Source organism: Phacochoerus africanus, chromosome 13 (genome assembly GCF_016906955.1).
Source record: "Phacochoerus africanus isolate WHEZ1 chromosome 13, ROS_Pafr_v1, whole genome shotgun sequence".
In the NCBI taxonomy this organism is placed as follows: domain Eukaryota; kingdom Metazoa; phylum Chordata; class Mammalia; order Artiodactyla; family Suidae; genus Phacochoerus; species Phacochoerus africanus.
The window spans coordinates 18,995,641-19,021,212 of NC_062556.1; the positions used below are offsets into that span (position 1 = coordinate 18,995,641).

Consider the following 25,572-nt stretch of genomic DNA (forward strand, 5'->3'; position numbering starts at 1 on the left):
CAGTTTCTTTTTCCCTAGCATTTAATAACTGTATTGTCTTTTCACTTGCCTATTTTCCTGTGTTTTTATACTAGTTCACCCAAAATTGTCCAAAAAAATATAAATCTCTCCAGCATGTGCAAATCAATTAATATCTCGCTTTTCTGCTACACACCAACATCCTGGAAATTCTCTTCATCTTTCTCCTGTGTCAAATTCCTTTTTTGCTAGGTATCATGTATTCCTTTGTCTTGGTTTAATCTCTTATTTTGGGGTGCTTCTCTACGCTGATGGAAGTGATCCAGTCGGTGAAAAGCCGATTTGGGGAGAGAGATGGCAGCGCGGCGAAAGCTCTGTCCTGGAGTCCATGAGAGGGGACAGAGCCCAGGGCCTTAGCCCGAAACGGGGACAAGGCAGCCACAGCGTATGGAGAAAAGGTGGCAGCTGCAGGCAGGTGAGCCAATACGAAGGGAAAAGCTTATGACTTTTCCTGCTTCATAACTGCTTCTATTTTCTCAAGAAAAAATTATTGAGAAGCGAAGTTATCAACTAAGCGTGACGGTGAAGACGCTGGAAAAGAGAGAAGCTCTAAAACAGTCATCAAGGAAGATGCGCGGTCATTCACGGAGAGGCAGGCCGGGCAGTGACAGGCAGGTGGCTGAACTCCCAGGGGCGGCTGTAACCAAGGCTGGGGTCCGGCCGGGCCAGCGAGGGACAGGGGACTGCAGGTGCGTGCAAGGGGCTGCCTGGAACTGACACTGTGCCAGAGCAAGGGTGTCAAGGAAACTGGGGAAGGCTGACGAAAAGTCATCAGGACAAATAAATGGCGTGTGAAGCCTCCGTGCTGAAGAACTCTGGGAAGTGAGCTGAAAAAACCAGAGGTGGAGCATTAGGATGACTGGTCTTGAGATTATGCACTAACTGAGTTACTGCTCATGACCCAGCCTGAGTTACCATCCCGGGCAATGGGCAGCTGGGGGAGACCAAGGGGCTTCCAAGGGCGGGAAGTGTCACCGAAGAGACGCTGAAATCACCAAGAATCATGAAAGGTGCTGCAGCAGAGAAGGATCAGGAGGAGGAAGAGCCTGGGAGGGGAGGCATGGCTGGAAAAGGGACAGGTAGTCAGTGAGGTCAAGGTCTAAAGACGGGAGACTTGGTGTCCGAAAGACAGTGAGAGGACCCCACGCAGACTCCAGGGTAAGGAGGGAAGCGGGAAGCACAGAGCTTCTGCCTGCCCCGGGGGCTCCAGAGGAGCCACGGCTGCTGGGAGAGCCAAGCTTCCTTCAGGACAGTAGGAGATGGAGTCGGAAATGGGACATAAAGAGACATGGGGAACAGAGGCTGAGAACAAAGGACCTGGCCATTCCGGCTCTTCCGCTGGCTGTGAGAAGGGGGACGGGGCAGAACACCCCACTCTACCTGACAGGCTGAGTGCTGGGGTGGGGGGAGCAGGAAGGGGCAGGAGTCTCGCCAGGGTCCCACGAGCGCTAGGGACATCGCTTTACTCCTGCCAAGGTCAAGCGGACGCCAGGGAGGGTGATGTAACCAGACGGCGCAGAGCTCGGGCCCGTCCTGCGCCCAGCACATGGGCAGCTCCATCCGGCTATGTCTGGCCTTCCAGTCTTTGAGCTCCAGATTCAGTCCTCACAGAGTCTCTCACCCGCTTCTTCAGTTAACTCCTCTAGGATCGGGAGACTCAGGTTCCAAAGGCAACGTCTGGTGCTTAGGAGACGTCAGAAAACAGGAAAGGGGAGAGAAAGAGGAGAGCGGCTGGGGAGCAGGGTGGCCTCTTTAGGTCCTGATGGACATGCTCGCAGTGCCCGCGGGCTTCAGCTTCCTGCTGTATGTTCTGAACTCACAACAGCAGTAACAGGAACACAACCTCCGGCTCCATCGCGTGTCCACTAGGAACGATGGAGACGTCACAGGCTGGCCTTGCGTCACAAAGCCACATGGCGACCTTAGACAGCAGGCATGAAAGTGCGACGCCAGTGATGTGACCCGCACACAAGGCAGCTTATCTTCCGGGGACATAAAGACTGTTACTCCTAGGGGAAAGCACCTCTTGGTATCGAGTATCATGTTTTTCCAGAATACTGTACGGCGGGGGTCGGGGCAAACCATGCAGATGTCCCAAAGACGCAGGCGCTGTGCTTCACAGCCCACGCGGGCCAAGAAAGCACTCAACGGGCCATTAGCAAACACCGCCACCGGGGCTGGCGTGAATCACCACTGTGATCTCTATTTTTCTTTTTCCAACAAATCTTCTTACTCTAATCATTCTGCAATTCTTTTTCATAGCCCAAAGTAAAAAAAAAAAAAAAAAATTTAAAACCTTCACTTTTTAAAAATATGGGAAAGTATAAAATAACTGTTAAAACAAAAATACATCTGACAGGTTACTAGGTTAAATAAAATCCATGGGATGAGTTCCACCACTCATCTCCTGGGACCTTCAAAAACAAAAAACAAAAAAACAAACAAAAAAATAATCTCTTATTTTGGAAAAGTAAATCCTTCAGTAGATTTCTAATTTATAAAAAAGTGTGAGGATGATAAAAATGTTTGGACATTTTTGGCCAACCCTTCTTCTTAGTTTCTCCAGGCTTCAGTTTCTGGTACAGAATCTGATGACAAGCAGCATTCACTATTCACTATGCTCAGCATTTTTCCCAGTCTAATATTTCGGTTTGCAAGACTCTAATAGGGATTTTTTTTCCGGCTACACATTGGTTTTTTTTTTTTTTTTTTTTTTAGGGCATGTGGAAGTTCCCAGGCCAGGGGTCGAATCAGAGCTATAGGTGCTGGCCTAACCATAGTCACAGAAATGTGAGATCCGAGCTGTGTCTGCAACCAACACCACAGCTCATGGCAATACTGGATCCCTGATCCACTGAATGAAGCCAGGGATCCAACCTGCATCCTCATGGATACCAGTCGGATTCAGTTCCACTGTGCCACAATGGGAACTCCAAGCTATACTCTTTATTTAGACTCAAGCACTGAAGATACACCTAATGATATATTTGAAGTAGGTCTTATTAGCAAAAGTCATGGGGAATTTTCCTTATGAGCAAAAGTCATGGGGAGTTCCCTTGTGGTGCAGTGAGTTAAGAAATCAGCCTTTTCATTGCAGTGGCTCCGGTTGCTGTTATGCCATGGGTTTGATCCCTGGCCCAGGAACTTTCACATGCTGTAGGCATAGCCAAAAAACAAAAACAAAAACAAAAGTCAGGGTCAATTAAATCTTGGGAATCGACCTTTGTTGGGAATGGTGTCTCATTTGGAGACTACACATGAATGAGGGTAGACACAAGGGCAAGGACATAATAACAGCCTCACCTAATAATCCCTTACACTCTTGTTTCCTTTTTCAGCCACACACAGACAGAGAAACTGCACCTTATTTTCTGTGGTCGACCTTTCCTGAGTGCAGACTTTAGTCTGTCCTTAAAATTCTCCCCAGCAAAGTAATAGAGCAAAGGATTGAAGCAGCTGTTGGCCGCTGCCAAAGCTAGTGTGACGGCCACAGCTTTATGCAGCCTGTCTTTGCATTTACCAGCTTTCCATTCGACCAGGTGAAGGGTTCTCAGTACGTGATAGGGCAGGAAACACAGGAGAAAGATGATCAAAGCAATGATGACGGTGATCAATGCCTTCCTGTGAGAAAGCCGTAGCCCGGACTCCGGGACCTCTACCTTTAACAAAGCTCGAATGATTAGCAGGTAGCAGATGCTGAGAGTGCCAAATGGCAGCACAAAGCCTACCACCAAGGCAACGTAGTTCATGGTCTTCAGTTTAATAACTTTATTAGAATTCAGCTCTAAGCACAATGTGACATTGCCTTTCTGCTCAGAGCCATTCTTCAGAAGCATTGTTGAGGAAGCCATAATAAAGATCCATATGACCCCACAGAGAATCCAGGCGTTCTTGATGCTGGTGGTATGAAGGAGCCGGAAGGGGTGAACAGTTGCCAGGAAACGCACAACACTCAGCACAGTCAGGAAATAAATGCTGCTGTACATATTGACATACATAGAATAAGACATAATCCTGCAAGGTATGTCCCCAAATATCCAGTTGGAGCCTCTGAGGTAATAGTCAACCCTGAAGGGCAGTGTGATTGTGAATAAGAGATCCGAAATGGCCAGATTTAGCATGAAAACATTGACTGATGTGGACTTCTTATAAGGTTTCAGGAAAACATATATCGAAAAGCCATTTCCCAAGGCTCCCCAGATAAAAATTACTAGGTACACAATGGGGTAAAATTCTCTCTTGAAGTTTTCTGTGGTGCAGCTCCTGTTGCTATTGTGATTGCCGAAGGTACTATTGGGTTCCATTTCTGATAGGGAGATGGATGGAAGTAAGGACACAAGTTTTCTCTCCATGCTGAATTAAAAAGAAACAGATACAAAAAGTTACTTTCTGCTCACTTTTTACATTTTTTCCAGGTTTTAACAAAACAGAAATACTAGCTTTTCTTTGAAACTCGAATCAAACATATTGGCTCTATTTTACTATATGCTTATACTGTTACTATATGCTTATAATTTTCCTATGTGTCTTTACTATTTGCTGCATTACATTTCATGATAAATTGCTAGAATGCAGAATAAACATTAATTTATTTGGTTGAAGCTGAAGCCTCAAACTACAGAAACATATGCCTAGTGTCCCGTTGACATGGGTACCCTATGACACTGCATTCTGAATCTGCTGGACAGCAGATTACTGGTAGGAATCTATGGAAGACAGGAGGAAGTGGCACAACAATTTCCAAGTGCTGAAAGAAAAATCCTACCAACCTAGAGTCCTGTATCCAGCAAAAATATCCTTCACGTATGAAGGAGAAATCAAGACATTCTCAGGTGATGGAAAACTAAGAGAATTTATTGCCAGCAGACCCACCCTAAAAGAATGACCAAAGAAGTTCTCTATGTAGAAAGGAATGAATAAAAGAAGGAACCTTGGAACATCAGAAAAGAAAGAACATGATAATCAAATATATGGGTAAATACAATAGGTTTTTCTTCTCTTTTGAGTCTATGTTTGATCATTAAAACAAAAACTATAGGAGTTCCCATCGTGGCGCAGTGGTTAACCAATCTGACTAGGAACCATGAGGTTGAGGGTTTGATCCCTGTCCTCGCTCAGTGGGTTAAGGATCTGGCATTGCTATGAGCTGTGGTGTAGGTCACAGACGTGGCTCGGATCCCGTGTTGCTGTGAGTCTGGCATAGGCTGGCAGCTACAGCTCCGATTAGACCCCTAGCCTGGGAACCTCCATATGCCATGGGTGTGGCCCTGGAAAAGGCAAAAAAAGACAAAAAACAAAAAACTACAACATCGATATGATTTTAAATGGATGTAAAGGGATTTTTTTCCATATATATGTGTGTGTGTGTGTGTGTGTGTGTGTGTGTGTGTATATTTTTATACACCCACTGTGGCACAGTGGAAACTATACATACATATTTTTTTTTCTTTTTTAGGGCCATGCCCGAGTTCATTACTGCTGAGCCACAGTGGGAACTCCAAGATATATATTATAAATTGAGGAGGATAAAGAACATGAAGGAGGATAAGTTTCCACACTTCACCTAAACTTGTGTAATGCTGATGCCAAGAGACGGTGGTAAGAAAGGTATGTATAAGGCAGTACCTAGAGCAGCTACCAAAAAGCTATACAAAGACATATACTCAGAAATATTAAAGATAAATCAAAATGGAATTCTGAAAAGTATTCAGATAACCAATGGGTGGCAGGAAAAAGAAAACAGGTAATGCAAACAAACAAAATAAAATGGCAGACTTATCCCTAACAAACCAATATTATGTTAAATATATGTGCCAATAAAAAGACAGATTGGCAGACTAGAATATAAAAAAAAAGACCCAATTATATGCTGTCTACAACAAACTTATTATTATCAAAAAGACAACAGATAACAAGTGCTGATGAGAAGGTACAGAAAAGGTTGGAATCCTCATACACTGTTGGTCGGAATGTAAACTGGTACAGCCACTGTGGAAACAGAATGGCAGTTCGTCAAAAAATTAAGAATAAAACTACCATATGACCCAGCAATTCCACTCGTGGGTATTTATCCAAAGAAATGAAAACACTAATAGAGAAGACATATGCAGGGAGTTCTGGTTGTGGCTCAGCGGAAGCGAATCCAACTTGTGTCTATGAGGATGAGGGTTTGATCCCTGGCCTCACTCAGTGGGTCGGAGATCCGAGGGGTGCAGCCCTAAAAAGCAAAGCAAAGCAAAGACAAGACATATGCAGCCCCATGTTCTTTGCAGTATTATTTGCAATAGCCAAGATATGGAAGCAACCTAAATGCACATCAATAGATGAATGAATAAGGAATGATTAGATATATACATAATGAAATATTACTCTACCAAAAAAAAAAAAAAAGAATGAAACCTTGCCATTTACGATGTGGATGGACTAGGAGGAATTATGCTAATTGAAATAAGTCAGAAAAAGACAAATACTGTATGATTTCACTTACATGTGGAAACTAAAAAACAACACAAATGGACAAATATAGCAAAGGAGAAACAGAGTGGAAGACACAGAAAACAAACACGTGGTTGCCACGGGGAAGAGAGTGGGAAGAGGAAAGACATTGGTGAGGGTGGTTAAGAGGTACAGGCTTCTAGTTGCAAAATAAATGAGTCGCAGGCATGATGTGCATAGTGTGAAGAATACAGTCAGTAACTGTGTAATATCTTTGTATGGTGACAGATTGTACCTTACCGTGGTAATCTTTAAGTTTTTTTTTATTTTATTGAAGTACGGTTGATATACAGCATTATGTAAGTTATGAGTATATAGTATAGTGATTCCCAATTTTTAAAGGTTATATTCCATGCATAGTTACTATTAAGTATTGGATATATTCCCTGTGTTGTACAGTATATTCTTGTAGCTTATTTTATATGCAGTAGTTTGAACCTCTTACTCCCTTATTCCTATATTGCCCCTTCCCTTCCCCTCTCCCCACTGGTAACCACCAGTTTTTTCTCTGTATCTGTGAGTCTGTTTCTTTTTTATTATATTCACTAGTTTGTTGTGTTTTTTTAGATTCCACATACAAGTGATAGCATACAGTATTTGTCTTTCTCTGACTTACTTGACTTAGCCTAATATCCTCCAAGTCCATCCTATTGTTTCTTTCTTTCTTTTTTTTTTTTTTTTTGGCTTTTTGCCTTTTCTAGGGCCGCATATGGAGGTTCCCAGGCTAGGGGTCTAATCAGAGCTGTAGCTGCTGGCCTACACCACAGCCAGAGCAACACGGGATCCGAGCCGTGTCTGTGACCTACACCACAGCTCACAGCAACGCCCGATCCTTAACCCACTGAGCACGGCCAGGGATCGAACCCGGAGCCTCATGGTTCCTAGTCAGATTCGTTAACCACTGTGCCATGACGGGAACCCCTCATTCCTTTTTATATAAAGCTGTGAGTAGTACTCCATTGTGGGTAAAATATATATTTATTGATGTATTTAGTGAACATTTTGAAATGTATAAAAATATTGAATTACTATGTTATATAACAGGAACTAACATAGGTGAATTTTACTTCAAAAACAAATGAATTAATTTTTTTTAAATTATATTTGCCATTACCAGAGGCAGGGGGAGGGGGGAATTGAATGGAGGCAGTCGAAAGTACAAACTTCCAAGTATAAGATAAATAAGTACCAGAGATATAATATAAACATGGCAAGTATCATTAACACTGCTGCATGTTATATATAAAAGTTGAGTAAATCCTAAGAGTTCTCTTCTTATCACAAGGAGGATTTTTTTCTGTTTCTTTAACTTGGGATCTGTATGAGATGATGAATGTTTACTAAACTGATTGGGGTCCTCATTTCATGATGTAATAAGTCAAATCACGCTGTACACCTTAAACTGACAGAGTGCTGTATGTCAGTTATCCTTCAGTAAAACCAGAAGAAATAAGGTGGTTTTCTTTTTAAATCCCTAGGTTTGAATAAAGAAAAATACTCATTTGATTGTAATAAATGATTTAAATTTAAATGATTTAAATTCTCAGCATCAGTACAGTCCTTGCCCTGCTTGGACCCGTCTTCCTATCTGGACCTTAGGCTTACACTCGCCCACCACACACTGACTTCCCCTGTGTGTTCAGGATAATTGTTTCAGGTGTTTAAAGCCACCACCCCTTTGTGAATCATGTTTCCCTGGAAAGAATACACAGAAACCTGGAGAAGAGATGAGCCCGGGCTACTTGAGGGAACTCCCAGGAGAGATGACTGATGCCCTCACGTGCATACTATGCAAACATCAACCCCGATGCTGGGATAACACAACCAGAAAGGATCATCCAGAGCTTGTGTCTGATCCTGGAGAAAGTCACACAACTTCTGCTCTGGAAGCTGACAAAGATTCTCTTCTTGCTCAAACTCTAGCCAGGCTCCTCTGAGTCCTTCTCTCCACCAGGTGTCAACCTTGGCCTATGCAGACTTGAATAACAAGCAACCTAATAAACACTAACATAGTTGTTAACAGCTCAAGGCTGCGTCTGTAGGATGATCATAACCTCCCCTTCTTATACAGGCTGCTGAAAGTATTTCCTGTGTATTCCAGCCAACACCAAAACATAGGGCCTCTGCTCCCAGCTCGTGCGGGAGGGAGGAATCTAAGCTCTATAAGCACCAGTGAGCCAACTCTGATGCTTTTCACGTGGATCAACCCTCTCTTCTTGCTTGATGTGATTTTTCAGTTTCCTGACTACTAGCCCCTGCTCACTCCCCTCCTCTCTCCCTCATTCTCTCTTTAAAGCATCCAGTCTCCTCTGAGTGCGGTACATGTTGGACTCTTCTTATTGCAGCCGTCTATTATGACTAAAATCTCTCCTTACCACTTGACTGTGTCCAACTTGTTGATCTTTGGCCAAGCCAAATTCATTAGGCAGAGTTGTCATAGATTATCACATGGTTCTTCATTTTTTCTTTGCTAGCCAAAGAGAAATTTATACTAGAGTAAACACTTCTTGCCTCGTCTATATAATAAATACTACAGAACAGCTCATAATTGCAGGGATGGGGGGAGCCTTCTGGATGTCTAGGAAAAAATGGATGGGTTGGGAGGACATATGTTCATTGTCTGGGTCCCTGTTTTTCAGAGTCTGTTATAACTACTTTTGTTCCTGCAAAGTCCTGCTTCCTTGAATCTTACCCGCAAATTACCTTTCACAAGCACAAATCCTATAATAATTCCTTCCTAACACTCTCCTTCTAAGATGTCCTAATTTTCAATGGTGTGCATTCTCCCTTGATACAATAAATCAATAAAGCCAATTATGTTGCCCTCCAGGTGTGTTCCTAAAGGCCTCTGACTAGAAGACACTGACTCTGAGAATCACATAACGATCTGAAGACTTAAAAGGTAAGATCAAATAGTAGTTAAATTAACCTACCCAAATAGATGGCGTGTAAATATGTTTCTGATGCAGCAGTGCTCCTTCAGAGACCTACGTGGAGATGCAGCTCCCAGAAGATGGTTGGCACGTAAATGATGTCAAGAGAAAAGCTTTTTTTCTTTAATTCAGCACTTCCCAAAGTATCTTTCGAAAATTGCAAATTCCATGCAATGCTTTGCAAAAGAAAAGGCTTCTGTGTTCAGATCAGCCTGAGAGACCCAGCAAGCTTTAGTATCTCTCTTGGAGATTCATAACGCATGTTAAAAGCTCTGTGGGGTCCTACAAGGAAAAAAAAAAGTCTCATTAATACAGAGCAACCCTCCTTTTTTTGACTCTGAAAACTTTTTTGCACATTAACACATTCTAATATCCCACAAAACTAATGTCCTATAAAAGTCTTCCCTGTGAAATGCTGATGTAATTATATAATTTATCTAGAACATGGGATTTTTTTCAGTAAGTTTCTTTTTTTTCTTTTTTATTAAAGCGTAGTTGATTTACAGCGTTGTGCCCATTTCTGCTGTTTAGCAAAGTGACTCAGTCATAAAAAAATATGGAATGCTTCATGAATTTGTGTACCATCCTAGCGCTGGGGCCATGCTAATTTTCTCTTTATCATTCCAATTTTATATGTTTGTGCTGCGTAAGAGAGCATTAGAACATGGTTTTGAAAGAAGAGGAAGAGGATGCCTACTTAATGGGCCAGATCAACCAGCAAGTGTGCAAGTGTTCAAGTATCTGGAGTTAAGGGGCTCTGAGCACTTAGCACTGGGGAAATGAGCATTTCTGAGAATCTATTACTTCGTTTGCAAAATGGAGATTGTATTAGTTGCCTAGGGCTGCCTTCCACAAACTGGGTGGCATAAAACAACAGAAACCTATTGTCTCACAGTTCTGGAGGCTATAAGTCTGAAATCAGGGTGTCAGTAGGGCCATGCTTCCTTTGAAGGCTTTAGGGAAGAAATCTTCCCTGCCTCTTCCGGCTTCTGGTGGTCGCCCACAAACCTCGTGTTCCTTGGCTTGCAGGTGCTCACTCCACGTGACACTGCCACCTGGCGTTTTCCTGCTGTAACTTTACATTGTCCTCCCCCTGAATCTGTGTCTGCGTCCTCTTCCTGTAGGAACACGAGTCAGGTTGGGCCGAGGGCCTGCCTTAACCCAGTACGACCTCATCTCAACCAGTTATATCTGCAAAGATCCTATTTCCAAATAAGGCCACAGTCACTTGAACCTGGGGTTAGGACTTGGACATATCTTTGGGGGGAGACTTAATTCAACCCGCAATAGGGATATGTAACATTTATTTCATAGAGTTGTTGTAAGGATTGCGTGAGAGATAGAGTGCTGGGCCCTGAGTAACTGCTCCCTCGCTGCTCCCTCTCATGAATGTAGGAATGATCAGGCTTCAACATCTGTCATCCCACTGACCACAGGGATGAGCTGATGACCTCAGTTCTCACATTCATATGAAGGATAGCGACGTACACTGCTCTCGGTGTTTACTAGAAAGCTATACTGTGCAGAAACACTGACTACTCTTAGATTATTCTGACATTTTTGTGATAAAAATCTCTCCAGTCTTTCCCGCCCCTTTGCTCTGAGTCTGTTCCTACCAGAGAACCTTCTGATGATCATCTGCTTAATTAGGCCTCTCTGGAAGAGTGGACTGTGGATCATGAATGAAAGATAGCAATAAAGTAAAAGCAGAGTTGCCCATTGTCAATATACAGATCAGAACTTTGGGTAAAAAAAGATTCGTGTAATTGATTTTGGGGGGGCCTAGGTGTAGACTGCCAGATGAAATCTATTCTATGTAAAGCTAACATAGGCCACATCCTACTTCTGAGATGATCCTAGGGGTCGGATCGGAGCTGTAGCTGCTGGCCTACACCACAGCCACAGCAATGCAGGATCCAAGCCACATCTTCAACTTACACCACAGCTCATGGCAACGCCAGATCCTTAACCCACTGAGCGAGGCCAGGGATTGAACCTGTGTCCTCATGGATGTCAGATTCCTTAACCACTAATGGCTCTCTCCTTTTGATCTATCTCACCAGCAAGTTTGAAGTTTCTAGCTTTGGTTATAGGGAGAATGGTGAGGCTATTAGCTGGGCTTAACGTTCAGGAAACAGGTCAAGGCTACAGATACAATTCAAGGAAATAGTCACACAGAAGCTGGAAGTCAGTAAGCCTGACTTGGGAAAGGGAATACAGCCAAAAAAGAAGCTTGGGCATTTTGTCTTGATTCAGCTTTAGAGAGACTTAAAGACACTATTGGTTGGCAGGGCCAGGACAGAAGGATCAAACCCCAAATCAGATAGTAGAGAGTTGAAATGCTAGAAACAGCACAGGCAGCTTGCACAAGCCAAGTCCATCAGGCAAACGCGCAGTTGGATGTCACAATTATGTGTCGGTTCTGGGAGGACAGCACCCTGGAACCAGGTAACACAGAGCCCAGAGGAAAGGAGACAAGGCAAGGGAGCTAAGACCGATGTGTGACCAGCCAGAGGAATTCTCACTGTGAGCCCCATTACAAGTAGCCTTTTTTGGAAAAGGACAGAGTCCTGTTCATATGGTCCTGACTTCAGAGCTAGGGTTCTGATAGAATCTTGGGAAAAGCTTATTTAGGGAAGGGTCTGAAAAGGTGGAAACAGACTTGAAAGCGATCAAGTCCTTAAACTTTTTTACCTTAAAAAAGGTCACTTTTGGGGAATTCCCGTCGTGGCTCAGTGGTTAACGAATCCGACTAGGAACCATGAGGTTGCGGGTTTGATCCTTGGCTTTGCTCAGTGGGTTAAGGATCCAGCGTTGCCGTGAGCTGTGGTGTAGGTGACAGACGTGGCTCGGATCCCGTGTTGCTGTGGCTCTGGTGTAGGCCAGTGGCTACGGCTCCTATTAGACCCCTAGCCTGGGAACCTCCATATGCCATGGGGGCGGCCCAAGAAAATGGCAAAAAGACAAAAAAGAAAAAGGGTCACTTTTCCCATCTCAAGGCCAACAGGGCCTATGAATGGCAGTGAGAAGGGCAGCCTGGGACCCTGCCCTGCCTCCCTCCTCACTCAGTGGAGGGTGGCACGCCTGCAAGGACACTGTCAGCTGCACGTGCTGGTAAAGTCCCTCATCATAGGCAGAGCAAGGGATCTAGCAGCTGTGACCACAGATGAGAGATCATAAAAGATATGGTAATAGTTGCTCCATAAGGGAATTGAGGGGTGCGGGGGGACCAAGAACAGACCCTAGCAACAGGGACTTCTTGAGCAATTAGGGAGGAAGGCAGAACTCATGAAGGAAAGGTCAGTCTGCAAGCAGCAAGGCCCATGCTGCCTGGCCACAATGGGAGGAGAGGACATTGGGTCTGAGAGGAGACTGGCCATTGCAGGCAGGTCCTGAGTCCTGGAGAAGCTGAGCGCTAGACAATGCCTTGAGCACAGGGACTCTGGCCAAGGATGTCCCTTTCCCGCAATGAGGTGGGAACCAAATCTCAGAACAAGAGAGATGCCCAGAAATTATAACTGATGCACCAGATCAGGATTAGATCAACCCCAAGGGTAACACTGAGTCCCAGAGTCACTTCAGTTCCTCTCTCTCATATTAGGATTGGTTCTAGACCTCATAGGGGCTGGAGAAAGATAGGAGTGGGAGTGGTCCAAGGCTGTCCAACAGCCCCAGTTGTGGGGAAAGGATAACTACAGAAGCTGGGGCCTTGATTCCAAGAACATCTTAATCCTTGGAAAGCTAAAGAAAGAAAGTACAACACCACCCTTCCTAGAAACCTCATTTAGCTAAAAGCCAAAAAACAGGCTAAAAGCAAGGCCATCTCAGATTTAGAATTCCATTTAGTGCATCACTTTCTCTCAAGAAATCTTTAAACCACTTGGATTGTTCTTTTCTGCCCATAAAAAATACATTTGACTACACCACACTGCAACCTTTCACTAGACTATATAAAAAGAGAGAGAGAAAGAAAGAATGAAAAAAATAAATCACCTGCTAGATGTGGCTTTAAAAATCAGCCAGACCAATTAAGTATGTGACAGGAAACTGAGAAACATATGAAGAGGTAAATTCAAGGGAAATTGGGAAATAAATTGACAGCGTAATTTGCACAGCCTTAGAGGGAGAGGAGAAAGTGGGCACATGTACAGCTTCCTGGACTGAGGGCCTCAGAACAAAGAGAGAATTGAGGCTTTGTCTCCTGCAGCTTTAATGGTAATAAAACAACAAGAAGGAACAGAAGCAGCAGCAAATGGAGATTCCATATTATAGTTACAAAGAAAACTAAATGTGCTGCATGACCAGTTAAAATCTGATGAGCTTGAAGAGAGTACACTGATGCTTAGAATGTTTTCATGGTCATTGCAGAACTGCAGCTGTTAAGAACTTCACAGAAGTTATTTTTATTTATACTTATGAAAAAAAAATCTTTTTTTTTTTTTGTCTTTTGTCCTTTTTAGGGCTGCATCCATGGCATATGGAGGTTCCCAGGCTAGGGGTCTAATCAGAGCTGCAGCCACCGGCCCACGCCAGAGCCACAGCAATGCAGGATCCAAGCCACGTCTGCCACCTACACCACAGCTCACAGCAACGCCAGATCCTTAACCCACTGAGCAAGGCCAGGGATCGAACCCACAACCTCATGGTTCCTAGTCGGATTCGTTAACCACTGAGCCACGATGGGAACTCCTGAAAAAAATCTTTTGATCCATTCCCAGGCTGAAATTCCCAGCCTGAAATTCATTGTTCATATGATTTGATAGATATATCTTAGGCAGATACACCTTGGCCTCTCCAAATTATCAGATTTGCAGGAGGAAAGGACATTCTCAACAGATTTTGTGTACCCTATTATGCCAAGCACATATTTGGAGGAACTTGGTAAACTCTTAATCACTAGACAAAAATAAGAGATACCCAAAAAAAAAAAAAAAAAAGGCGTTCCCATCATGGCGCAGTGGTTAATGAATCCAACTAGGAACCATGAGGTTGCAGGTTCGATCCCTGGCCTTGCTCAGTGGGTTAAGGATCTGGCATTGCCGTGAGCTATGGTAGAGGTTGCAGACGCAGCTCAGATCTCACATTGTTGCGGCTCTGGCATAGGCCAGCAGCTACAGCTCTGATTGGACCCCTAGCCTGGGAGCCTCCATATGCCATAGGAGTGGCCCAAGAAATGGCAAAAAGACCAAAAAAAAAAAAAAAAAGAGTTACCATAGCATACAGCAGGCTCGTAAAGTGTGTGTGTTAGACACAGACCATGGATTTTGATGGCCCAGGTGAATTCACAGCCCCATTAGACTTCTTCTCTTCCTTGTGGGTTTGAAGTTCTTCATTGTGGGGAGCTTCTGCTATAATAACCCAACCTGCAATTCACAAATCTCCACAACATGCTCTTCATTTCATTTTTAGCTCCCAGAGCTAGTGTATCCTGTACAATGGCAAATAGGACATTCTTTTTGAAGTTCATAGGAATGTTCAGAGGAGGAAGTTGGTATAAGGTCCTAGAGCCAGATCTGCCACTTCCAAGCTTGGGTATCTTGCACAAGTGACTTATCTTCTTGGGGCTTCATTTTCCTTATCTGCAAATGCCATAATGAAGGTGAAGTATCTCACACAGGGTGAGCACTCAACAATGTTAAGTACTATGATTAAACCTCAAAGTGCAGGCTTAGATACATGATTAAAGAGGTGAAAAGGATCTCAGAGAATTAGGAAAAACATAAAAGCAAAGGCCGAGAGGTGATTTAATGATAAAGATGGTGGAAGGCATAACAGGGGTTCTTCTCTACTACAGGGAAGCAATAGTAAGCAGCAGGTAAGAGAACAAACTCTGATTTGAGTCCTAGTTCTTTCAATCACCAGCTCTGTGACCTTGGGCAACTGACTTTATCATCCTGTGCCTCAGTTCCTTTTCAGTAAAATGGGGATAATGATAACAATTGTCCTTACTTTGGCTTGTTGTGAGGATTAAAAGAGATGAGTGGCACTGAAGCCAGAGCCTGGACCAGAAGAAGCCCTGGAGAAAGCAGCCTGTGTTAGTTGTTATCATTGCAAAGGTTCACAGACTTAGCTCCCTGAAGTTGTGCAGAAAGAATGCATTCCTTTGGATTAGAAGATTCTGCCACCTGCTTATGCCTCAAAATCTCAGAGACCCCCAGAGTGCAAGCATGCCCCCCATGGCGGGGAAGTATCAATGAATGCCTAGTTCTTGAATCCAGCCCTACTAGCTCAGCCCTCAGTTACAACAGGCTTTAAATGAACTGGTAGAAATGTAAAGCTTCAGAGACTTCTTTAGCCTCCCAGGGACGGTTTTGTACTTTCAGAATGTTTTCAAGGGATAAAGTGAATTAAATGCTTGCAGACAGAAACTGAAACACAGACGAAAAGATCTGAGATGACAACATCTTTAGAATAAGGAACTGAGCTGGTCTCCAGGCTTCCAGAATAAATAGGGGGCAAGGGAGTGAACCACACAGGGCCCCAGTTCCATGGAGTCAGCACCTGGGAGCATACTGCTGCTCTGATCCTCTGCCCTGTCTCTCCCACCTTTGCCTCAAAAACGTCGCACACCACAGCCTAAGGCTCCTTCTGAGTGCCATTCACTTTCCCCAAGCCTCATAGCTGGGAAGTCAGCCCAGCAGCGAAAGGGGAGCTTGCAGATTTCTGTAAACCAGGAGGTGTTAACATAGCATTTATGGCTCGGGTAGTCCCCAGAGAAGGAAATTCTCCAATTCATTTTCTCTGTGCGGCAAAGATCTCTTTAACAGCTATGGGGCCCAGAGGGGCTTCTCAGCCAGGGTCCTGGGCCCAATAATGGGCTCTTCAGGATGATAGAATTTTCCTTTCTAGGGCCTCTGGCCAATGTAGAGCTTCATTGTCTCATATCTGTCCTCTGGCTAGGAGTTAGCATTTGGAGGTTGCAAAGCTCATAGGGCCCCATCTCCCCTCCCAAATCCCAACCAAACTGTGCCTGGCTCGCTGGAGAGCTCAGCAGACAGAACATTCAGTGTGTTCTTCATATGATTTCCAGCGATCCCTAGGGAGCTGGAAGTCCCGAGGAACAGTCCTTAGACCTGGTCTATTTTCCAGCAAGGGAAGAGTGAGTGAGTCTTCATAGCAAGGGTGAGAATTGTCTTACTGGGGCAGAGGATTCCTGCTGGGGACCAAGTGCTCTGAGCAGTTTTCCCCTTGTAATCACCTCCTCTGACTGACGTCCTTTTCGTAAGGACACTGTCCAGCCTCCCTTCACCATCTCTCCCCAGATCCCTCGGGAACCCACCAAGATCAAGCCAGTAGGAAGGGAGATGTTGATGATGAGTCTGTCTTTCTGACCTGCCTCCTGACTAAATTCTAGAATGTGCAGAGAAAGGGCAGAACCCTCTCAAATAGCTTCTGAATTTTATTATCTTGGTTTCCTATTACATTTCTAAAGACCAGACACATTCTACAGGATTAAATTTCTTCATAAGAACCATCCCCCGAAATCATAGAAGTGGGGTTGTCAGCTTTTTCGTGATTTCTTCCAGCTGCCCATCAACACACTGGCACCTGCTTCCCTCTCCTTCTAGCATTTTCCCTGACCCCTTTGAACCTGTGGGTTCTTAGACTCCACCAGAAGGAAGCCACGAGAGCCTTCCTTGCCTCGACTCTGCCTCAGGCTGCTGGGCCCTCTTGAAATATTGCCTGGCAAGCCCCGTTTCGGATAGGGTGGACATGCAGTACACAGCAGCCATGGCTGTCTCCCACAAAAGGAGAACTTGGCTCAGACTGCAGAGTGTGGTACAGTGACGTCCACCACCGCAAATGCACAGGGACAGATGGAGGAAGAGGTGCCTCAAGAAGTGTACTGCCAGAGCCGCCATTAGAGCAAAGATCAGCATGGGTGAAAAGTAACAATGTGGAAAGCCTTATGTGGCCACAATGTCAGCTCCTTTAGGTAGCAGCATCCTCCCGACAGTTTAGCAATAGCTGTCTTTTTTTCTCTCTTTTTCTGCCCGGCTTTCCCCCCTCTATTCACTAGGTCAGTCAGTTTGCACATTTTCCTCTAAAATTCCTTGCTTGAGAATTTCCCTGTGCAAAAAGGTGCCTTTGGGTTATGGACACATGTGGGGATAACCACACCTTAAAACTGGAGTCTTTTCACAATGTCATTTGTTGTGTTATTTGGAGGAGAAAAAAAAATGCTCCCGGAGAACAGTTTGTCCCAGGGTGTGGCAGGGACTGAGCCCTGCAGGAAGGTGGGCATCTGAGCCCGTTAAGGCCTCTCTGCCTCTGAGAGCAAGATGCATGGCATTATCTTAACATCCTTCTTCCCCCATCTCTCCTTGCTAAATCAATTTGTTTCACTAATATTCTCCAAAAGTGAGCTTTTCTTCCGTGTTCCTCTGAACTATTAACACTCAGCCCCCATGATAACCAAACAACCACAAATTCAATACAAAGAAAACTTAACGTGTGAGGAGAGCTCTGAGCTCCTTGGAGACATAACTTCTTCTTTTTTTTTTTTTTTTTGGTCTTTTTGAGGGCCACACCCTCAGCATATGGAGGTTCCCAGGCTAGGGGGTCTCATCGTAGCTACAGCTGTGGGCCTACGCCAGAGCCACAGCAACACCAGATCCAAGCCGCATCTACACCACAGATCACAGCAACACAGGATCCTTAACCCACTGAGCGAGGCCAGGGATTGAACCCAAAACCTCATGGTTCCTAATCGGATTTGTTTCCACTGCGCTGTGACCGGAACTCCCGTGACTTCATTTTTTAAAAGCATTATTTCTCTGGTCCTCAGAACTTTTCTCAGCTCTTCTCTGTTAATAGAACCTATGAGCCTATAAAACTGATGATGGGTTTCATTTTATAAAAATATCTGAGCATTTTAAAATCATTTTCTAATGCACTTCATCAGTGCACACTTCTTGCAGCAAAAGAGTTATTTACCAAGGTAGCTAAACATCATGTGATTCCTGGAAGGATACCTAGGCATTGTGATGTCTTAGAAAAATTGGGGGAGTAAATCTCAACAAGATCCAAAGCCTAGCTCGCTCGTGGTGTGAGCATTAGCAAGTACCCAACCTGTTATTGAGACCAGGGACCAAAGAGGCAGCACAGAGAAAGCCCCCGCCACCCCCAAAGGCTTCGCCAAGCCTGGCACATGGTACACTTTCAATGCATGAGCAAGCCTGTGAAGCCTGGCAGGTGCCAGGGGAAAAAAGCCAAGAACTTTTTTGTATGCCAGGTGCAGGATGCCTGTAAAAGATTGTAAGAAACCAATAAAGAGAAAATGTTTTCCTACGTCTCAAAAAATGGAAAACTGGGGGAACTGCCCAGGGAAGTGCCCTAGCCAGGGGATAGGTGGACATGTGTAAGCTAAGAAGCAGAGCATGAGGGGCAAAAGCACACCGCCTGCCCCCTGCTCCCTGGGACCATCCAGCCACCCAGAGCTGGCCTCATCTTATTACGCAGGGTCTCCACTGCCGCTCCTTCCATCACAGCTCAGGGCTGTCCTAGTTCAGGCTGTCACCTCCCCACCACCCTCCTCAGTAAAATCCACTCCAGCCTCACGGAACTTATTTCAGTGCCCTGAACACACTAAGTTCTGTCTTGCCTATTCTTCCTGAGCTCCAGCTCATCACCTGTGTCTCTCCTCCACTTCAGGTTTCTTTCTAGAATCACTTCTTCTAAAATAGACTTCTCTGGCATTCCTGCTGTGGTACAACGGGATTGGTAGTGTGCCTGCAGCTGGGACGCAGGTTCAATTCCCCAGCCCAGCACAGTGAGATAAAGATCCAGTGTTGCCGTAGCTGAGGTGTAGGCTGCCCCTGCAGCTAGGATCTGATCCCTGGCCCAGGAACTCAATAGGCCACAAAGAGACCAAAAAAGAAAAAAATAATAATTTACAAATCAAAAAGCCTTCTCTGACCCCTCCAGGGCTTCGCTAGCTGCTGCCCCATTGCTTCCTGTCCTCACACAACCGCGTGGGGGGGCCGCCAGCTCCTTTCGTCCCCACTGTCCAGGACGCTTGCTCACTGAAGGCGGGAACGCCCTCTTCATCATGCGGTACCTCAGGTCCTGGCTCAGCTCGCGGCCACAAGTGTGCACGAAGAAATGGCAATTGCACCGTGAACAAACAAATGAAACTCTGATCAAGCCCCCCTCATTTTATGTCGCACAACACATATCTCTGGGGAAGAAAAACTCCCAGGGACTTTTGCAACAGAATGATATTAGTGTGTTTTTCCTCACGAACTTTCTGTCTCTGATTCAGATCTAAGCTCGGGGGTCAATGGCATGGGGGCAAGAGGGCAGTTACAAAAGGGACCCAGACATCGTAGGAGGTGACCCTCCTTATTTTCTGAGGGTTGTAAACTGTCTTTATGGCTCTGGGCCAAAAATTCTGAGAAGGATTTGCGTCTACTACAATTAAAAATAAAACCTCTCAGGAGTTCCCATCGTGGCGCAGTGCTTAACGAATCCGACTAGGAACCATAAGGTTGCAGGTTCCATCCCTGGCCTTGCTCAGCGGGTTAAGGATCGGGCGTTGCCGTGAGCTGTGGTGTAGGTCGAAGACATGGCTCGGATCCCATGTTGCTGCGGCTCTGGTGTAGGCCGGTGGCTACGGCTCCAATTAGACCCCTAGCCTGGGAACCTCCATATATGCCACAGGAGCTGCCCTAGAAAAGGCAAAAAAAAGACAAAAAACAAAAACAAACAAAAATAACCTCTCAGGGAACTTGCAAGAGAACGAAGTTTTTGTTGACATAAGACTCAAAAACTGGAATTCTCTTGAGGTGACGTGGGTTAAGGATCTGGTTCTGTCACTGCAGCAGCTTGGGGCACTGCTGTGGCATGGGTTCAGTCCCTTGCCTGGGAAACTTCCAAGGCGATGGCCAAAAAATTTTTTAATAAAAATAAAATAAATTTTCAAAGATCAACTCATTTCAAAGTATCTGTGATGCCTGAAAGCATTCTGTAGCTGACTGTGTTTTCTGTACTAGAGGAGCAGATAAGGTCAAATGCTCTTCCTGTGGCCTCACAGGAGGATACTTAGATGGGAAATAGGTTTTACTTCCCATAAAACTATTCTTGTTTTTATAATATACAATAGAAGTAGTGACTGTGGCCTGGACCGTTTCAGTTCTCCCAGCTTAATTAATCTTTAAGCCTCTAGAGCAAATATCCTCCCCACCCCTTCCCCCTTCTTCCCTCTTGTTCTTCCTCAGATCTGCTTCCTTCTTTGAAACCTCTCCTTAAAACATTAAAGATGCAAAAAGCGTCTGTACTGGCCCTGGCTCTTCCCAAGGACCCTCCAGCTTTGGGATTCTTTGGTTCCAGCTTGCTGCTCTGGCCACTGTGACTTTCTTCGTCAAAGGAGTCAGTCCTTACTGCCTCCAAGTCATCAATCCAATAGGAGATTTTCCTTTAAAGGTTTTTGGTGACAATTGTACCACTTTCTCTACCGGTCAGTTAATAGAAAGAGGTTAATAGGTTCAACAGAGATAAACACAAGCTGTTAACCAAAGTTCGCAGTCATTGATGAATTTATTTACACTTGCCCACGGATTCTTTTTTTGTTTTAAACTTTATGGCCAACCCATAACACATGGAAGTTCTCAGGTCAGGGACTGAATCTGAGCCACGCTGCAACTGACACTGCTGCTGCAGCAATGCCAGATCCTTTAACCCATTGCTCTGGGCGGGGGATTGAACCTACACCTCTGCAGCAACCCAAGCCACTTCAGTCGGATCCTTAACTCCTGCCCATTTATTCTTTTTTTTTTTTTTTGTCTTTTTGCCTTTTCTAGGGCCGCTCCCACGGTATGTGGAGGTTCCCAGGCTAGGGGTCCAATCGGAGCTGTAACCGCCAGCCTACACCACAGCCACAGCAACGGGGATCCGAGTCACGTCTGCAACGTGTACCACAGGGCACAGCAACGCCGGATCGTTAACCCACTGAGCAAGGCCAGGGATCGAACCCGCAACTTCATGGTTCCTAGTCGGATTCGTTAACCACTGAGCCACGATGGGAACTCCTGCCCATTTATTCTTAATGGAGCCCTTGCACTGGGTTTCCTACAGTGACTCCATCCCTAGGCATATTTGCTCCAGTAAAAGGAATGAGACCCACACACAAGTAATTCCAGTACAAGAAAGGCAGTGGAGATGTAGTGGAGATGTAGTGCTGGGGGTCCTGTCATGGATTCGGTTAGGCTGTATAGCAAAGCTGAGCAACCCATGCCAATTCTTGCCCTTCTCTGCATTATCCAGCCTGGCGGATGCACTAACCAGAGCTCACTGGGTAATCGCAAGTTCCCTAATTGGGCTTTCAACTTCCAGGACTAGACACCTCACTTGTGTGGTGTGCATGACTGACCAGAAAAGCAGCGAGAGTCTCTGGGTCTGGAGCTGAAATGCCCAAGGTGATCCTGACGCATAGCCGTGGGTACTCTGCCAAACTAAATCATCCAGAACAGGTGTTGCTGACAGGGTGGGGGCACCCTTGATGACCCCAGGTGGAAGCAGAGAGGAAAGTTGGTTGTAGTGAATGACAACATGTGTTTTCAGTTAGATGGGACCCAGGGTTCTAGACTCAGCTCTGCCTCTTGGTCACTCTTACTCCCGCGCTTCAAAACCCTCATCTGCTGAGGGAGGGATGGAGTGAGTATTGATGAGGAAAATAGATGTAGAGTGATTTACTTGGTGCCTGACACTTGGTGAGTTTTCAGGTGATGCCAACTAACAATAACAGTACGACTTGTGGTGAGAAAGAACAAAACTCATAGAGAATTAAATGGGAGGCTTCTTTATGGCCAAGTAAAAGGAGTTGGGACAGTTTCATCTGGAGAGGAGCCAACCAGAGAGATAAGAACAATTCTATTTAATTTACTCTACATTTTTATTACACAAGTAGTCAATGTTGTAAAAAAAAAAAAAAAAAAAAAAAACAGGGAGGGAGAGTAATATAAGCTGAAATAAACTTAAATTACAAGCTTTATCACCAAACATAAATTTTGTGCCTTTGCTTCCTTTCATCTTTCTTCAAATATACATATTTCCAAAAGAAAAGTGAGTTCATATTTTATTTTTTATTTTTATTTTTTTTGTCTTTTTGCCTTTTCTAGGGCCGCTCCCGTGGCATATGGAGGTTCCCAGGCTAGGAGTCAAATCGGAGCTGTAGCTGCCAGCCTACACCACAGCCATAGCAATGCAGGATCCAAGCTGCGTCTGCAACCTACATCACAGCTCAAGGTAACACTGGATCCTTAACCCACTGAGCAAGGCCAGGAATCGAACCCACAACCTCATGGTTCCTAGTTGAATTCGTTAACCACTGAGCCACGACGGGAACTCCGTGAGTGCGTATTTTAATGCTGTTCTGTATCACTAAATCATGATCACTTTCCAGTGCCAATTAATAAGCACCAATGTCATGTAAATGGCTAAAAGAATATTGAATTACATAGACATAAAATTTGTTTTGTTTGAACAAATTTTTTACAATAACCATTAACTCGAATTGTAAAGAAAGGGCCACGTATGTAGGATGAACCAGACTGGGCCAATTCTGGTTCTACCTTAGGAAAGATCTGTGTACTTTTGGCCTCACTTTTACCAGCTGTAAAATAAGAATTACACCCTCTGGCACTCAAAGCTATTATGTGGATCAAATGAACTACTGTATATAAAGGAGTTTTCTAAGTAGTGAAGTGTTCTGTGATGTTTATGTTCTCCAGAGAGGGTGCTAAACGAATATTCTCCACTGAGCCAAAACAAGAAGAGAGTTTCTCCTTGGACTCTTGATCAAGTTAGGTTGAGTCAAGAGACTTATATCCCTGCTGGGGGAGGCTTCAACCTGGTTTAGCTGCCTTTGTTCTATTCTCTATTCCTGATTAAAGAAATCAGAGCACAGCTCTGGTATAAAGTCTGCCCACTTTCCTTCTGGGGACACAGGGTCCAGAGGAGGTAAGTGCCAAGTCTCTGCTCCTGGAAAGCCAGGGTCATCCACCTGCTGCTTCCCAATTTAATCCCATCAGTCTTTGCTGTGCCTTTTAATATTAATGAAATTTATACCTATTCATACAATTTAGTAGCAGTGGCCAGCTATTAAAATGCCCTTTTTTGTGTTTGGACCCTTGAAAAGTTTGCAAATGAAATGAAGTCAGGCTACCTTGGCAGAACACTAAGAGATGCTGTGCTTAATTTTGATGCTTTTAGATCATTCTGGAGGCTCTACCTCTCTCATTTCTAACCACTAATGCGCTGGAAACAAACTCATCACTTTAAAGCATTAGTAAATTGAAACGCTCAAGTAGACCCTTGTCTCAAGAGTTTATGGGGTTGAGGTGGATGATAGAAATTTCTAGAAGTCTTATGTTTTCCTCAGATGACTCTTGCATTATTTATATAGTATTGAAAGGAAGACTTAGGTGGCTTGCCTGATAGGGTATCTCCCTTTCCTGTAAAATGTATTACTTTTCGGGTATGGGTCAGAGATAGGAAGGCATTTCAGATAACCTAGAACAGTTGTTATTAAGCTTGCCACTCATTAGAACAACCTGGGAAATTCTTGAAAGTTGAAAAAAAAAATGAAAAACCAACTGCAGATGACTGACTCATCACCACAAGTTAAGTTTCAATCATTCTAAAGGTAATTTTCTAATCTGCCCAGAATCAGGTGATTCTGACAGAATGTATAGCCAGAATTGAGAACTGCCGATTGTGGCTGCAAGGGGGGTAATAAGCAGATTATAAGCACATGTTCTCACACACGCCTTCCCTTCGGTAAATTTAGTGAAACTTACATTCTCAAATTTAACCTCCTCTCCTCAAAGAATAAGACCCTGACTGGAAAAAAATATATCTTACATAATCAAATGACCCAGTCTATGAAAACTAGGAAAGATGGTACAGTGACCCCAAACGGGGGAATGCTTAAGTATAGTAAATCTCTTCAGTGCAATTTATGCAGCAATTTAAAATTATAATTATGAAGCATTTACAGCAATGTGGAAAAAATGTATGCTTTAACCAAAAAAAGGAATATAAACTTATCCATGTTTTCGAACATAACTATGAAAATCAACTAAAATCACATGCAGACACATAATAAGGAATGGAAAGAAACACCCCCAAAATATCCATAGATACTAAGTGGTGGCTTTTGCTTCCTTCCATTTTTTTTTTTTTGGACTTTCCCAATATTTTTCGAACTACCATGTATATGGTAGAAAAAAGTTTATAGTAGAACAATATAAAACTTACTTTTCAAAAATTATTCTTCTGTGAAGCAATAAGCAGAGCCTGATTGTTAACAATGACTTAACAAAGATAAAAATGCTCACCTGAGTTTTCCTTCTTTCAGCTGCCTTAGATTTGTCTTCCTGTCTCTGCTATCTTCCTCCTCCAAGTAATCCAGCTTGCTTGTTTAAGAGAAAAATGAAACAGCAAATTATACTTTATGAGCAGTGTCAGCCAATAGCAAGAGAATAAGGAACTCTGGTCAGCAAGTCGTCTGCGCTTTACAGAACTTTAGTGTGAGTGCTGCTGCTTCCTTCCTTCTCAAGAAGGCGACATCTGAATGAAGACAGAAACCTGAATTAGCTCTGCCCTCTAATGACTGTTTCATTAGCATTATTCACAACAGATCAAGGGGCTATGACAGGCTAGATTAGGGGTTTTAAGCTGCTTTTAGTTCTCCTAAATATTTTTGTTTCCATGGCAATGCTAATATCAACATCACCGTGTAAGTACAGAACTCCAGAACTAGTTAGAGCAAATCCCATCACCCACTTGCTTTTTCAGCTTACTTGCACATGAGCGGAAGTCTTACCTTTTCTGCTGAAAATGCTGTCAGAAGTTATCAGTGGCATCCTCGTTGCTCACGTAAAAGGTCCTTTCTCGGTCCTCATCTTCCTTCCTCAATTTGTGTGGCACAGTTAACCACTGCCAGTTGCTTATAACTTTCTCCTCCTTGTTTCTCTAACTTTGTTGGTTCTTATTCTATCCCTTGTATTGTTCCCTCTACTTCCCTTTCTGATTCCTCTTTTTCTAAGTGTGAGCCTGCCCCCAAAGACTGTCTTCTGATGTCTTCTCGGCACATTCTCTTGCTTTTGTCTTTATTATCCACATC

The 25,572-nt window shown here is 44.2% G+C and overlaps 1 protein-coding gene, 1 long non-coding RNA gene and 1 other non-coding gene across 3 annotated transcripts in view; 1 reads left to right on the forward strand and 2 right to left on the reverse strand.

The window, feature by feature from the left end:
* Window positions 1–2,735: 2,735 nt before the first annotated feature.
* Window positions 2,736–25,001, reverse strand: CYSLTR2 (cysteinyl leukotriene receptor 2). Its single transcript, XM_047756208.1, has 3 exons — window positions 24,785–25,001; window positions 9,447–9,728; window positions 2,736–4,371 (listed from the first exon to the last, which is right to left on the reverse strand). Exon 3 carries the CDS (start codon window positions 4,368–4,370, stop codon window positions 3,333–3,335), a length of 1,038 nt encoding a protein of 345 aa, XP_047612164.1. The 5' UTR covers window position 4,371; window positions 9,447–9,728; window positions 24,785–25,001; the 3' UTR covers window positions 2,736–3,332.
* The window catches only part of LOC125113469 (uncharacterized), a 40,726-nt gene continuing 20,695 nt past the window's right edge, over window positions 5,542–25,572 (forward strand). Inside the window, exons 1-2 of the long non-coding RNA XR_007131465.1 lie at window positions 5,542–5,625; window positions 9,344–9,415. This is a non-coding gene — a long non-coding RNA (uncharacterized LOC125113469). The remainder of the gene's footprint in view (window positions 5,626–9,343; window positions 9,416–25,572) is intronic.
* On the reverse strand, window positions 9,997–10,104 carry LOC125113681 (U6 spliceosomal RNA). Its single transcript, XR_007131546.1, has one exon. It is a non-coding gene; the product is annotated as a U6 spliceosomal RNA (small nuclear RNA).